At 38.6% G+C, this 15,475-nt stretch overlaps 1 protein-coding gene across 1 annotated transcript in view; it reads right to left on the reverse strand.

The window, feature by feature from the left end:
- MTMR7 (myotubularin related protein 7) overlaps window positions 1-15,475 on the reverse strand; it is a 44,670-nt gene that overhangs the window by 3,510 nt on the left and 25,685 nt on the right. The window contains exons 6-11 of the mRNA XM_030449544.1: window positions 14,368-14,502; window positions 9,374-9,506; window positions 4,747-4,856; window positions 2,690-2,815; window positions 1,881-1,930; window positions 563-763 (exon numbers count right to left, since the gene is read on the reverse strand). Coding sequence (XP_030305404.1) covers window positions 563-763; window positions 1,881-1,930; window positions 2,690-2,815; window positions 4,747-4,856; window positions 9,374-9,506; window positions 14,368-14,502 — 755 coding nt within the window. The remainder of the gene's footprint in view (window positions 1-562; window positions 764-1,880; window positions 1,931-2,689; window positions 2,816-4,746; window positions 4,857-9,373; window positions 9,507-14,367; window positions 14,503-15,475) is intronic.

The raw sequence follows: 15,475 nt of genomic DNA on the forward strand, positions 1-15,475 counted from the left end.
TACAAATATCAGAACTGTGAGGGATGAGATTGTCTCTGGGCCTGAGGGCAGATATATTAATGAATAATTGCTTTGGGGCCAAAACAGCATGGGGACAGTTTGCTGACTCGGTGCTAGGGAGGGCTACCAGGCCAAAAGGCTGTTCACAGGAAAGTACCTGAGAAGTCAGAACTAAAGTGGTCTGACACGAGATCCAAAGGCAGGTTAGCACACAGAAGAGCTGTGACCCTTAAACTGAGGACCAGAGTCAGTATCCCCTTGTATTAGAGCTACAGGTTGCCTTGTTGTTAATGCTGCAGTAAAGGCAGTGCCATATGGCTGAGGAGCTAATGCTCCTCTCAGTTCTCCCTAATCCCTGTCACGCACACCATGGATTACACACCCAGAGGAGCCACATCGCAGAGGATCAACTTTTTTCCAGTATTAATCTGTGTTGCCAGAAGACAACAGCCAAGTGTGCACCAAAGCTTATGAAAGCACATGCACTGAGGCTGGCAGATGTCTGAATTCTCAATACACCCAGAGACCCCCAAAACTACCAGTAAAGAGCAGCCTTTCATACTTCAGCTCTCGTCTCTCCTTCTGGCTGTTACACAGGAAATTCCCAAACTGGCAAGAATAAACATGATGCTGTATGTGGATGAGGAATCTCTCATTGAATTCAAAGGCACAAGGAAATTGTTCCATTAATTGCCAAACACACTCAATGAACTGGTCAATAACAGGGGATATCTCCTTCGGATCTCCATCTAAAATGCCATACCTGAAACGAGACAAGATACTTTCAATTATAACCTCAAACTCTCTATAAAAACTGCATCAACACTAATGAAAACAAGCCCCTCACTTTTAGTGTGTGTGATCACAGACATTCATTCCTAACTAGGAATTCCTCAACTACTAGCATATTTTTTTTTTACTTACAAAAATGATGGAAGATTCATAGCATAGAATGAAGGCAGAATTTATCAAATACAAAGAAAAAACTTGTTACAGGCATCTTCTTGCCTTACAGCTACTAACAGCTGGCTGCTACACTGCTACATAGCCATGTTTTAATGCTTTTAATATAAAGTCATACCATAGTAGTATGTCATGATAAGAATGACTGCAATGACTTATGGCAAAAACTTGTCTTAGACAGGCATTCAATGGCAGACCATTCCCAAAACAAGAAAACTGAGCAGGAGAGTAACAGAACATCCTTCACAGAAACCAGTTTAAAGCTGCCCTCTCTTGGTGAGATTTTTAGGAAGAGGGAAATGTTTGCATGCTACTGTATCTGTCAGATTTTCTATGTCCAAAAATATCAGCTTGAACCACTTTCAATAGGTTACCTTGAAGAACAGGAGCCTGAAAATATAAAACAAGTTAAGTCTCCCTAATGGGAAGAAGTATTTTCAATTAATTATGCTGCATGTCTAGTGTGTACCTTGGATGTGTGTATGAATATATCTTGCATATGTGTATTCCAAAAGTGTACATATTTCTGTGTATTTTGCAAAGCTCCTGGTATTGAGCTGCACAGCCTTCTTGAAAGGGAGTCTTGGCACTGCTGAAAGATATGATAGAATCCAGAGGGATTTTGTAAGCCACATACACACTACTTTTCTCCCACATGAATCTCTCAGTGCTCATAGCAAGACCAGCGTTCTGAATCCCCAACAACAGTCATGGGGTGTGTATACAAGAAAATACTGATATTAAAATATTTCACTTTGATTTTTCAAGGCAACTAAATTATATAGTAGGAGAAAAGGGGATGGCTGTTTCCTGAGGGCATTCTGTCGATACACTTTGAAAGGCAACAAGGAAATAATACTGGAATGGCAGCAGGTGCTGACTATGTAAAAATAGAGAAAACCTTAGCACTGCCTTACCTGTGGTTAAATTTATGACCAAAGGAAACCCAGTCTTTTTCAATTAGCACCTAAAATGAGAATATTGCATTCAGTGTTGTGGAGCAGAGATGACACATGCTGAAGCAGGCAGAAAAGGGGTGTAAACAGGCAGTACTGGAATCCCAGTAATTTCTTAGAATAAACAGAAAAGTTACAAGCAAGAATGATGTAAGCAAGCAGTATCAGAATCCAGGATAATTTTAAAATAAGCAGAAAAAAACTAATGAAAGATGAACATCACTGCGAAATTGAGAGAAATCAGCACTCTCCATTGAGGCAGGTAGGATGCCAATATTTCAGTACAACTTCAATTAGCCTGATTCATCGTTTTCTAAAATAGAATCATAAAAAGGTTTCAAATTTCTTTTAAAGCATCACCAGGAACTTGATAAGCAGTCCTAGATGTTTTACAAGTGCTGGTTTGCTTGGAAAGAGAATGTATTTTCCACTGTGACTGTTTGTTGCAACCTAATGTCTAGGGAGCACACACTTCTAAAGCAAAACTTCAGTGATCCCTGAAAATGAATGCACAAAATGCTCCTTGGGCTCTGAGAAAGCCTCATGGTCAAGGTTAGGAAAAAAAACAAATGGGTTCTCAACTGACCTCCTCTGATAACATTTCATACAGAAACTCTAAGAGACTGTAACTCGGGCAGATAAAAACCTTCCTTCCTATATGAAAAAAGAGGAACTTTCAAGGAAAGTTTATTTTCCATTTAAACCAAAGATACTAATCTTAAATAATGCCATAAAATTTTTGTTCATTCTGTGAAAGAGAACCTGCTTACCATGAATCCCTTCATAGTCCTGTAATATGGATCCAATAGAAGGCTTGCTAGAGAGCAAACCTGGGCTGTCCTATCCCAGCCATCAGAGCAGTGAACAAGCACACTCACACCTTCCTCAGCCACAGCCTAAGGATACAGAAAAAGTCAGAAATTTCACAAGAGGAGGAGAAGGGCAATGGTAAGAGAGGAACAGCAAGAGAGTGCAATACAGGTAGTATTAATTTGGAAACTGGGAAACACTGTTTATTTCTTTATTCTGCCACAGAGTTCTTTAATTATGTTGGGTATTATTCCTCCCATTTGAAAAATCTTAATCTCATCCCATGCAATATGGTGGATGCAGCATCACCTGTTTATGCTCCATTACAGGAGGATGTGGGATCTATGTCAATTAAAATACATCAGTCTGCCAGAGCAGACATCTTCCTAGAGGAGATTCAGGTGCTGCTAAAGCTTGAAATCACACACCAGTAACAGAGCAGACATATCTGTTATACTGCTCTCAATTTCCCTCTTGATGGTAATGTCAATAAAGACAATGTCAGTTTCTGATGCCTGTGCTAGAATGGATATTATTCCACCACACTGCTTTGCACTGAGGACATCCTTGTGAAGGTTTGTGGGGAAGCCTGTGGTAGCAGTAAACTTCCATATCTAATACAGAAGATTGTCTCTTTAATATAACTGTGGAGGGAGGATCCCATTTTATAAATAAACATATAAAGAAGAGATCATACTAAGTTTTCCAAAGTATTGCATTATTTTTGGAATTTGAGGGTTTTTTAAAACTCTAAGGGGTTTGGTCGTTGTAATTTCTAAAGAGAACTGAATTTAGGAAGTAAAAAATTAAAATAAGCCAGGAAAGATCCTGCTTAGAAAAATAAACATTTAAGTTAAATTTGGGCTTAGTAGGGAGGGAGGAATAGTATAAATTATTTATGCTTATCTCAAGAGACAAGTAAATTCTACCAAAATAGAACTTCTGTGAGCAGGAGACCAATAACTGGGAACTACAGGTCAAAAGAACAGGTCAAAATGCATTTCTGAGGAGGCACAAGGCTAGCAAGCATACAGAAAAAGGATAAATTTATTTTGGACAGTATTTGAAGACCAGCCACTGGGAAAAGGTTCACAAGAGGTAATGTAAATGCCATGTTTTCTATAAGCTAATGACAGGTAGCTGGGCTGGGAGGCACTGTAACATGTGGTTATCTCCCAGCTGCTGTTCAGGTAAGAAACCAGTTGCCTGCTGAGCAGCAAGAAGCAAAGCAAGAGAACCCCCCAGTTACTGAGGTGGGAAATCCATGGAGCTGTAGCGACACAGTTGTATGTAGCAGGTAATGTGAGTTTAAATGGCCTAAAACAAATTGTTATGGTAATCTTAAAAGTAACAACTGAAACAGTAAAACCAGAGTGCAAGGAACAGGGTAATAAAATCAAAGGTATTGCTGGTAGATGACAAATATTTGCATTAGTTTGGATGGAATTAGGAGAAATACTATTCTTCTCAAAGCCAACAGCTTTTCTCAAGAGTAGAAGCTGCTTGAGAGTTTGGCAATGGTAAAACAAAGCAGCTGGTTTAGGAGGTGAATTTAGGTGGTGGCTGAACAACTCGGAGGGGACAAAGCAAGTTGCTAATGTTACTATATTACAGTGACCATGTGAAGAATTAGTTCCTGGAAAAAAACTTCAACAAAAAAACTGTCTAGAAACCAGTGGAGGAGGCAGGAGAAAGAGGGAGAGAAACAGTGGCAATCACTGCTGGTGAGTAAAATAAGGACATTCAGATATCTGACACATCCAGATACAGGATAGTAGAGGCTTTGGTACATTTTAATTCTTCAGTGAGAAGAACACAAACTTCTTTTACCATATTAGCAAAATATCCACATGACAGCAGCTAAGAATTGCCTGCCCTCAGAGATGAAGCATTGCAGTATTTTTTTTTCATATACAACCTCACTGAAGATAACAGAAGTTACCCACGAGCAGAGAATTTGGTCCTCACTTTCTGTATCTGGATAGTCCAAGTTTTGTTCTCATTATACACACTTTACCTTTGCAATAAAAATGCCAGCATCCATAATGGCTTTGATGTGCTTCAGCCAGCCAGAATTTTCTAAGCCCCACAGAAAGTCACTCATTGAAGGTGATTTGAGCTCACAAACTGCAAAATAAAAACCTTAAATGCACAGTAATTATGGACCCTCAAGCTTTCATTGCGTGTTCAACCTCAGAGTTACCTCTTCAGATCCCCCATGTAAAACACTAATTTTTTTACAAGAATGGCTATTTCACAGTCAAACTTTATCCCAGAAAAAAAGGATTTATTTAAAAAATGGGGTTAACTCAAATATCACCCAATATGTTGATTTAAGTTAAAAAGGGAAACTGTTACAAAGCCTATTAAAAGCAGCTTACCAAATACATACTTCTGTGCATCACACGTTTTCCAAAACTGTGTTGGGAGAAAAGTTTTCAACCCTCTGAGAGTGGATTGTGTGTTTAATAATGAGAAATTGAAAAGAGAAAGCATAAGCCTCCTGCTCCTGGACAAGCAGAAAGCCACATAAACAGTGCCACAGCCTCCTATTCCCATCCACATTTGTTGAAGAAGCCCTGTAAGAGCAGTCCCACCAAACCCAGCCTTCAGCATCTCCACAGATGATGGGGTTTGAGATAAAGCAATTCACTCAGTGGTTCCCCATTCCTGAATGAAACCTTAGTTAATCTTCACTTGTAGACAGAAAGTATTCTACTTGCAAGAAAAAAACATAATTCACCAAGAAAATTAGAATAATCCGCCAGGCTTTCCAACATTAACTTTCTATCCTGCTTTATCCAAGTGTCTATTTTTCAACGTTACAGAGTTTGAGACATCAGAAGAAAAAACAGGGCAATCAGAATCTAATTCAGATACCTCAATCCAGGAACAAACATTTTGTGTAATCTATTTGTAACTGTGAGACACTAAATTCACCTCACAATTTACATATTTATTTTGAATCATGTAGAGTTATACCATCTTTTACGGAAAAAGAAGCTCATTTAAGGAATATAGCAAAAATGCCAAGCTTTTTACTGAGTTAATGCGTGATGTGTGTATTAATGTTTTAGTAGGTATTTTGTCCTCTAGAAATCTTTTCAGAGGCTTGGTTAGTTATGGCTGTTACGACCAGTGGCAAAACTTAAATTCCAATTTAAGGTAACCAAATTTTACAAGCCAAAGTCAGAGTGAATACCACATCTGAATGTATCTGACTGTCTTAACTCCACTGAATTCAGAGGCAAAAAACAGCCTAACATGTCCATACAAAGTCCTGCAATCTCTGTACATAGGGCCTCTTCCAGATGGTTATTTTAAAAGTAATTTTTGAAGGATATTTATAAAAATGCTTAGATAGCAGCACTGAAAGCAAACAGCTTTTCAGATGATTAATGTTCCTGTGCAGATGGAAGCATGACCAATTAGTTACTGAATTCTGGCTGAAGCTGCTGTCTGTTTACAAAAGCCCAAGGTGAGGCTGAAATAGTACTTTGCTCATTCCCACTACCAAATTAAAGTCAATATTTACCTACCACTTCACTGGGCAAAGTTCAGACTGTGCTAAAGGCATACACTGTATATGTCTCATGATTCTGGCTACTGCTCTGGACCTTAATACTGAAATCAATTATGAGGATTATCCTAAGAGGAAAGGTGCCAAAATCTTGGAGAGACAAGACCTGCTCCACCTGCTGTGTGGGCAGAAGAAAATCAAGATGCCCTGGGCAGGGCTTATAACAATCCATCAGTGCTTCCTTCCCTAGGAAGGTAGGAAGAAGGAGGATACATGATGTAAACTGCCTCTTCCACCAGCAAAAGTACCAGAGGGGAATTCTGGACCAGTTCACCCATTTCTAGCAGGATGGCCATAGGCCATCTAAAGGAGAAAATGCTGCAGAGCAAACCCTCAAGCTCTTTTTCCGGTTGCTCTGTCACTGAAGTCCAAGGGTGAGAGGGATGCTCTTACATCAGCAGCTACTTCTCTGGGTATGAGGGGAGGAGAAGCTCACACTGGCTGTTTACAGACTGGCAGGGAGCATGTGGGGTCATTACTTCAACGCACAACAAACAGGGCTCCAGTCTTGGTTGGCCTCTGGACATATGGCAACACTCACCACATCACAAATACAAACAGCAGCCTCAGTCAGCCCCTGAATCTTTACCGAGAAAAGTCCTTGTGCAACATATCTTCCTAGTATTAGTAGTTACTTCAAGGAGGGTTGTATTGAACTTATCACAAGGACTTTTTACAAGGGAATGTAGTGATAGGGTGAGGGGCAGCAGTTTTAAGATCAAAGAGGGTAGATTTAGATTAGGTATTAGGGAAAATTTTTTTCCTGTGAGGGTGGAGAGACACTGGCACAGGTTGCCCAGGGAAGTTGTGGCTGCCCCCTCCCTGGAGGTGTTCAAGGCCAGGCTGGATGGGGCTTTGTGCAGCCTGATCTAGTGGGAGGTGCCCTGCCCATGCCAGCGGGTTGGAACTGGATGATCTTTAAGGTCCCTTCCAACCCAAACCATTCTATGTTTCTATGATATTTTGCAAAAAACTAACATTATAAAGAGCAAATACATGTTAATGGTAAGATAAATTAAATTACTATAATTAAAGGCAGAAAAATCACAAAGCCAAAACGCTTTTTTTCTTACCTACTCAGATAAATTATTGACATTATTATAAATTAATCTCTTCACCTTTTTCCTAAAAAAACATTGCTGAAATTTACACATTTCTAACATAAATGTATTTTCCAGTGGTTACCTGAGTAATCATTTTTTGTTCAAATTTCCTCAGTGAAAGTGCTAAGCAAGAATACAGCATGCACTAAACTGAAATCAATTTTCATCATCCTCATTTGTCTTTACAAAGGTTTTTATGTACCTTATAAATCTCACCTCAGATCATGACCAGTAGTTTGTAGTAGTTTGTAGTGTAATGTAATACTTTACCTTATAGATTCACCTAGGTATGTTAAAGTACTACCTGATAAAAATGTAAAACCATATTAAATGTATCTTATAATTTGTGACAACCTTTTGATTCTGGATCTCTTTGTATGTGGAAGTCAGATAATAAACACCTTCTTAAAGGCCACCAGAGAAACAGATAAATGGACATTGATACAAATGGAAAAAGAGAAACACTACACAGTGCCTTACATGAGAAAAGCCCTGCTTGTTAACAGAAGTCGTAAGACTGTAAAAAAACCCAAAAAAGTACTTGAAAGCCTCAAGCATCTGAAATCATTAATTTAACTTCTGTAGTCTCTTGTCTTATCAGCCAGGTAGCTAAATGTGAGATTTCAGCACAACAAATATAAAATTTATTTTAAAAGCATATGTTATGAGCATATGGCTCATTTAAAAATAGATACTACGAATTTATGTTCTCCAAGTAGCCTGAAGTGTTAAAAACATGAGAAATTACCTTGTCACATGTCAGTCTGGGCCACAGGTCTGTATTATTAGCTTTTGGCTCAAAAATAGTACACAGTACTGTCCCATGCAGCCAAGCTGGTTTTTTACTATTTTAAACTTTATGGTCTTAAGCTAAACAAATAAAAGGACAAGTTCATTCACCTGGGCTCCGAATAAAAATCCTACTCTTCTTTCCAGAGACCATTAGTCCAAGTTATTAAGTAAAAATATGTCATGAAGAGAGTATTTTACCTGCATCACACTGGTTTTCATAAGCTGTTCTTATTTGAAAACAGAGCACAGCTCTCCACCATGGAAAATGTAAGCCCTTCTTAGATCTAAAATTCACATATGCAAACAGATGATAGGAGACAGATGAAGAATAAAAGAGCATGGGCACAGTGTCAAAGACCAGCACAGTTCAACCAAACTGGTCCAGGAGGTGCCAGAAGATGCTCATGATACAGGTGCAGTAATAGTGAGACTCTGTGGAGTAGAGTGAGCACTACTGACTGACTGCCTACTTAGAATCAACAAGCCATTGAGGGTCAAGGATGGCTTATTTATTCTTACCCTTTTCCCAGAATGTAATGTAATCCAAATACTAAATGACTGTACAGATGTGCTTGTACACTGATAAGTATTTATAAAGCAATAGTTATTAATTTCAATGGGATTATGATGGTGCTGAATGGTTACATCCATTGACTACGTTTCATAAATACCCTGATGTGACTTACTCTATAGAGGGCATGAGTACATTTCTATTAAAATTCACAGCCTAACACACATGATTACCTTATCCACCACCCAGAAAAATCAACCCATACATTTTCTGAGCTTAATTTTTTTTCTGTACTTTCGACTAGCATGAAATTCAGTCATAAGTGATATTTTTCATTATACCAACAAACTGCAAAGCACAAAAGATGTAGTGCAATAAGGTGCATTTAAGCTAAACAATTTTTTTCATTAAAGAATGAATTTCATTAAAGAAATAATTTCACCCATGAAAAAAGATGTTTGCACAATTAGAAAATCCTCACTAGTTCTGGTGATGCTCCATTGCACAAGTTCCATTAGCAAGCAGGCAGGGGCATGGAGTTGCAAGAGTTCTCTTTTCACACCCATTTTCACTGCTGCTAATTTCAGAGCTGTTCTATTAACTCGTGTGACAGAAAAATTAAATCTTTCTCCTAATTTTCAATACAGAAGAGTATTACCTTCAAGCATTTTCTGTAGACTATTCCTCATGACATGGATGTTCTCAATGCCTATGAACTGAAACTTGATGTTGGAGTAATTGTCTTCATTTTCATATCCCTTCCCTGCTGCTCTGTTTGCCATTGCGTTGAGCTATAAAAAAAAATTGTGAAAATTGGAGGAAAAACAGGAGCAAACAGATTCTTCTCAAAACAAAGCCTGTGGTCTAGTGCAATAAATCAGAGTGATCTAAATCAGGCACAAATAGGAAGCATTTATCAGTGTCAACTGTTAGGAAACAGGGATCTCTTCAGAGCCTATTGCAGGGTCATTGAGGCTCTGACCCCTATTTCACACACTTTGCATGAAATTTCATTAGTGAGGTTGGATAAAAAAACCCAAAGATTACACAGGGCTCCTCTGAATGAGCTTTAATTTGTTTTTAAAAGGCTACTCTGATCTAGTTTTTGATCAGCATTATATTTACTAGCATAATACACCCAGGAGGTGGCAGTGTTTTAGGGGCCATGCCACTGTTCCATTGCAGAAGTACACTGTAATATTGCCAAAATTACTGTGTTTTACTGCTCAAATCATACAGAATTTGATACAGTTTCCTTCTCTGAAGCTTGGAATAGTGAACAGAGAGTTGCTGTAGTTTTTCCTAAGTTCATAGTATCTTGGTTTTAGTTCTGTGGGCCCACAAAAGATTCAAATTAACAAAATTACCACATATATTTTCATCTGTAATGCAGTGCTACCAAGTATTTTGCTGTGCTGCAACAAAAAACACATTCAGCTGGAAGGCAGAGTTTTAGTTTTGAACCCTACACTTGCTTCCTGGCATGGGAAAGTCATTAATTCCTTATTTAGTTCAGTTTTACCAAGCATAAAACAAAGGGGGTTTTAAATGCTATTTATTTTTTAATGCTAACTATCTTTCAAATCCCTTATGCTAAATTTTGATCTCTGGGTTGAAAACTGGAGTTGATAGAAATTAATGAAGTACTTTCAGTTTATTACTGTATCTATTTTCTTTTGTTTGTTTGTTTCCTATAGCAAAATCGTACTATCCACCAAAAAGAAATTTTGTTTTTGCATTAAGTCCCTGCTCTCCTATGAAATGCACACTGTAAATCTGGGGAGTCTTGGATCTTCCAAAGAAATATGAAAGCTCCAGGATTAACAAAGTGGCCCATGTGGCAGGATCTCCATGCCACCAAACACAACTAACAGCTTTTGCTCAGGAAAAATTTGAGAATTCAGTAATGATATTTTGCACATCTAGACTGAAAGGCACCAACAAAGCTTTTGGAGAGACCTTATGAGGTATCAATTGGACAAAAAGCGACTTGTCTGCATTGGAGTGAGAGCCAATGCTCATTAAATATCAAAAGTGTCTCTGGGGCATTGCCTAGGATTTAAAAAGCTGATAACTCGTTTCCAGTTGATTTCCCAGTATCACAGGCAGCACTATTGATTTGCTGCTTCTGTGACCACTTCTGAAGCTCACAGTAATATCCATAAGTGCTCAGGCAGTGGTACCATGAGATACATGAGAAGGTTTCTTCTTGATCTCTTCCACCCTGAGCACACAGACTCCTGATACGTAATTAGAATTTAGAGCTGAATGCATAAAGTTGAGTAAGGTTGATTTTCTGCTGCCAATTTACCTCCAGTTAAGATGAACAAGTCTAGCTTTTTATGTTTTAAGTTTAATGTCAAAATAGATATCCATGGACCAAATCCCTTGACTTTAAAAGGAAACAGCTAAAGATTAAAAACTTTTTATGCTGCTATCATTTCATTTTAGATGCATAAGAGTACAAATAGGTGAATCCCTTCCTTAATTCTTTTATCCTGTCCAATTTATTGTGTGAAGGTAGGAAATTTTTTCCCATCTTCATACTTCCTAGTGCATCCATTCCCATGAGCAGAACTTGACAATAGGAATACACAGTTATTGTGTATCACCATTAGGAATTGAAACACTGAATTAATGTTGTGGTACAACAGAAGGAACCATACTCCAAGATAGGAAGCCAGGAAAAATCCCATCATCTTTCATATACTCAAGTCTCCTGTAGAACTTCTTTTATCTTGTCTATCAACCATCACTCTGCTGATGTTTTGACTGCCCATGAACAATAAAAAAAATACACAGTCTGTGAACAGCATGTCCTTTAAGGACAGAGGCCTCAGTGTGACTTGCTTGAAAGATAAGAACTATCTGCTGAATCCTAATCTTTCTCTTTTGAAATGGATATCAGTGCCCTAATATAAACAAAATGAAGCAGTCTCTCACAGCTTCAGGAAGAAAGATCTGCATGCATGAGTCTAAGCCACTATAAACCCCTGGAACACAAATGGAAAACATCTAGCCCCTAACTGACCTAATCCTCAGTACAATAAATGCTGTCTCTGCCACAGAGCAATTTTATCACAGAAATCCTTTATTAAGACATTCTGCAAAAGCCCCCTTTAAAAAGCAAATAAACGCAAGGTTAAATTTGCAAGGCTTTCGGACACTCATTTATTTTAGATATTGTCAGTTGCCAAACTTTGCAGCTGCCACAATATTTACTAACAAGTTTTCCACATCATCTACCAACATTCCATCTGTTGCTCTTAATGTAGTTTTTGCAATTCTCTCTAGATTGTGCCTGTCCTTAGTCTCAGTGACTATGAGCAGACAGCCTCTAAAAGGAACAGACCCCATCTGCCACATTTCCTAGTGTCTTCTTTAATGTGGAGGTGACACAAGTCCTTGCTGGTTAGAAAGAGCTATAGAACAGATTGGTTTTTCTCATAAGCATAAAGTTTCTATTAGCTTCTTCTGTAAACAAATAGGGCAAGGAGAAAATTAAGAAGTACAGTAGCCTAAGGAAAGCTCTGAATCTGGTCACCTTAGTCTACTTAAATTAAGCAGAAGTAAAGCTTTCTTCCACAACCAAAGAACCAAAGCTTTTTTTTTTTTTTGGAGATAATTAAGCACAAGGAAGCAAAGCGTATGAAGAGCACTTGTAAACGTTGAATTCACTGGCCCATCAATATTCATCATCTTTGCAAGGAAAGATGACAGAAGAGGCAGGTAATTTTTTAGCTTTCTAGAACAATGGGAAACCTTGCACAAGACTGAATAACTTACCTTCATATTTGTTAGAGGTTCCCATAGGAATGCCAGGAACAGTGTGTATTTGTGTCTATCACTTTCTCTACGCTCTGGATTTACACACGCATTAGGAGCTGCAGAATTAACTGTGACAGCTGTAACAAGACTGTATTTGGCACCTGGGATCAAAGTAGCCTTAGAAAATCCGTCCATTCTTGCAGCACAAGAAGATAAGCAGGAATCAGTGCATACAAATTACAAAATTATTTTTTTTCCAAGAGAAACTCCATGAAAACAAACCGTTTTGACCTGATGACTGGCTCCTGAAGAAGGTATCATTGCTGGAAATATGTTGTCATCCATGACTGAGTGAGCCAATTTTACTCTCCCTCTCTCTTAAAGTACAGGCTTTTTCATGGGACACAGGAGTTGTCTCACCAAAGTCACGCACCGGGAAAGTTTAAAGGATGGCCCCTTTCTTATATTACCTTACAAAACATCATTAATAGCCAACTCAGTACTTGTTTAGTAGTAATTCCATAAATCAACAATCTCCTTCCTTAATTAGGGAAGAGTACCAATATCATAATCCAGGAAATGCTTCACTATAAATCTTAGCCAATACAGAAAAGTGTTAAACAAGCATTATTTAGGAAGCCAGGTGTGTGCCTCCTATCCAAAGTCTGCTCTGAAAACAGTTCTACAAATCCTTCCCTAGCACTCATCATGAGCCACTTTCTTCAGGACCAGAATTCAGATGGCACCTTCCTCTTCTTCCCAATAAAAGAAGGAATTGAAGGTCAAAATAGTCACTGGATTACAAAGAGCAATGAGATATCCCAAGGATCTGACTTTTTGGCTACTGCATCCCTTTACTACTCAGCACTTTCTTACCAGTCCCCAGGTCTCCAATCAATTTCAAACCAGAGAGGTTCCTTGTTTCTGCTCCAACTCTGCCATTTCCTCATTCCATTCCTAGAGCTTCTTGGCTTTAGCCACCTTCCTTTTCCAGGCTCCATCTCCTGATACCAGGATGCTGCAACACCTTCCTTGCTCCTTTTCCTCAAGCCTTTGCTCTCATTATTCCCCCACTAGAGCTCATCCTACATTGACTAGAGAATTTGTAGAGATTTGCCTCTTTGGTTTCTTTCTTCAGATGCTTTGACAACTTCAGCAGGGAAGCTATTTATAAGGTAGGAAAGAAAATACCCTTGCTCCCACCTCCAGACACTGAAGTTTATCTAGTCCTCATCACCTTGAGACATTTGCTAGCATGCCGAATTTGGACACAGGGATTTTTTAGTTTTCAACCTGTTACAGACCATCACTGAGTTTCTGTGCTTCTATGTAGGATATTTTTTCCAAAGCTTTTATCTTGGCCAAAGATTTTAGTCAATTATAGAGATATGGCACTTGAGATAAATAGTTACCATATTTCAGATTGTCTCTCAAAAAACACAGAAGTGATGGACGTATTTAAAGAAGGCCTCCTCAGTTCTTGTAACCTCAGGAAATGTTTTTTCTTTAGCCTTATGCAAAGGTTGACATTTTCCTACTTGCAGGAGAAATCTTGACTGGAAAATTTTACTACATGCAGAGATTTGCAACAACTTTACAATGGGAATAATGTTTTACTAGCCTCATCAGTAATACTGTTACTGATAGCTCCTCTGGGTGTGGAAACAGTTACTATTCTGACTCACTTACTTTACTGTAAATTAACATTCTGTCAAGAACAAAAAAGAGATTTTTTTTTTTCCTTTTAAGATAAAAAATGTGGGCAAGGTTCCTCGTTAAGATTCTCCTGATAAATCCTGGTTTATCTGAGGAGTTACACAGGTGCATGTCATGTATTTAGCCCAGGTTCAGTCTTGCTATGTGCAAGAAATTTAGTGCACTTACTTTGGGCCGGGTATCAACAACATATAGGAAATCACTTCCTGGATTTGCTTTTCTAATGGCCTGGAGCATCTGTTCATCCTCAAGGCATCGAGCACTAAAGCCAGATAAAGGCTGACTGCTTCTACATATGGATGCCTGCAGGAAAACAGACAAACAAAATTTAAAAAATCAACACAGTTATTAAGTAGAAATTATTTAGTATCCAGAAGCATATATAAACCCAGCTCATTAAATGTTTTTGTATGTGTACAGTTACATGGGAAGGGCAGAATAGTAAAACTCATTACATATTAATGATCAAATAATTTTTAATAACAAGGAAATGCTAAAACCATACAACCCCATTGGTCCGAGTCTAGTCTTGAATCCAAGTTTTAGAGCTGTTTAAAATACAGTGTTTCCCTAAAGCAGAATATCTCCTGAAAGGTGTTCTCTAGAGGATGGCATGAGTACAACATTGCAAGCACAAGAACACTGCTACAGCATGAAGAAGAGGCCCTTCTGCACTGGCACTCACACTTAGCAGATATGACACTGATTACAGCCAGCTTACACCCACTGTAGGCTGTATTAAGCAGCCTGAAATATCATAAATCCAGGAAACAAAAATGCATAAATTCCAGCTGGATCACTGCTGGTCGTGTATTTTTAGCACTGCCCCTGGAGAAAGACCCACTTCCCATGGAAGTGGGTCAGCCAGCCTGACTCCATGGACTTCAGTTATTAAACAGTACTATTGAAGAAGACAAGACAGTTTCTCCCCAAGCCCATCTGGATCAGACCTCCAAATAAAACCAGGAAAGGAACAGAATATGAAATGGATGTGCAGGGAGGGTTTTATTTCTGCTAGGCACAGGGCAGCTGGATTTTTAGAGGGCAATGGACTAACACATGCACTTTCTAAGCACTGAACAGAAGCATGAAGAGAATCTGCCTGCTGAAGGTCATGACCCATGCAGATTGCTCTACAAATTATTTATTACTGTGAGAAGGGACATGATCATTTTCAGCCAAATCTGAACTGCCAATAATTAGTCACTAAAATGTGGATCTTTGATACTGAAACCCTAAACTGTGTGAGAGCCTGTTCATGCTGTATTAATAGTTT

The sequence above is a fragment of the Calypte anna genome, chromosome 4A (genome assembly GCF_003957555.1).
Source record: "Calypte anna isolate BGI_N300 chromosome 4A, bCalAnn1_v1.p, whole genome shotgun sequence".
NCBI classification, from domain to species: domain Eukaryota; kingdom Metazoa; phylum Chordata; class Aves; order Apodiformes; family Trochilidae; genus Calypte; species Calypte anna.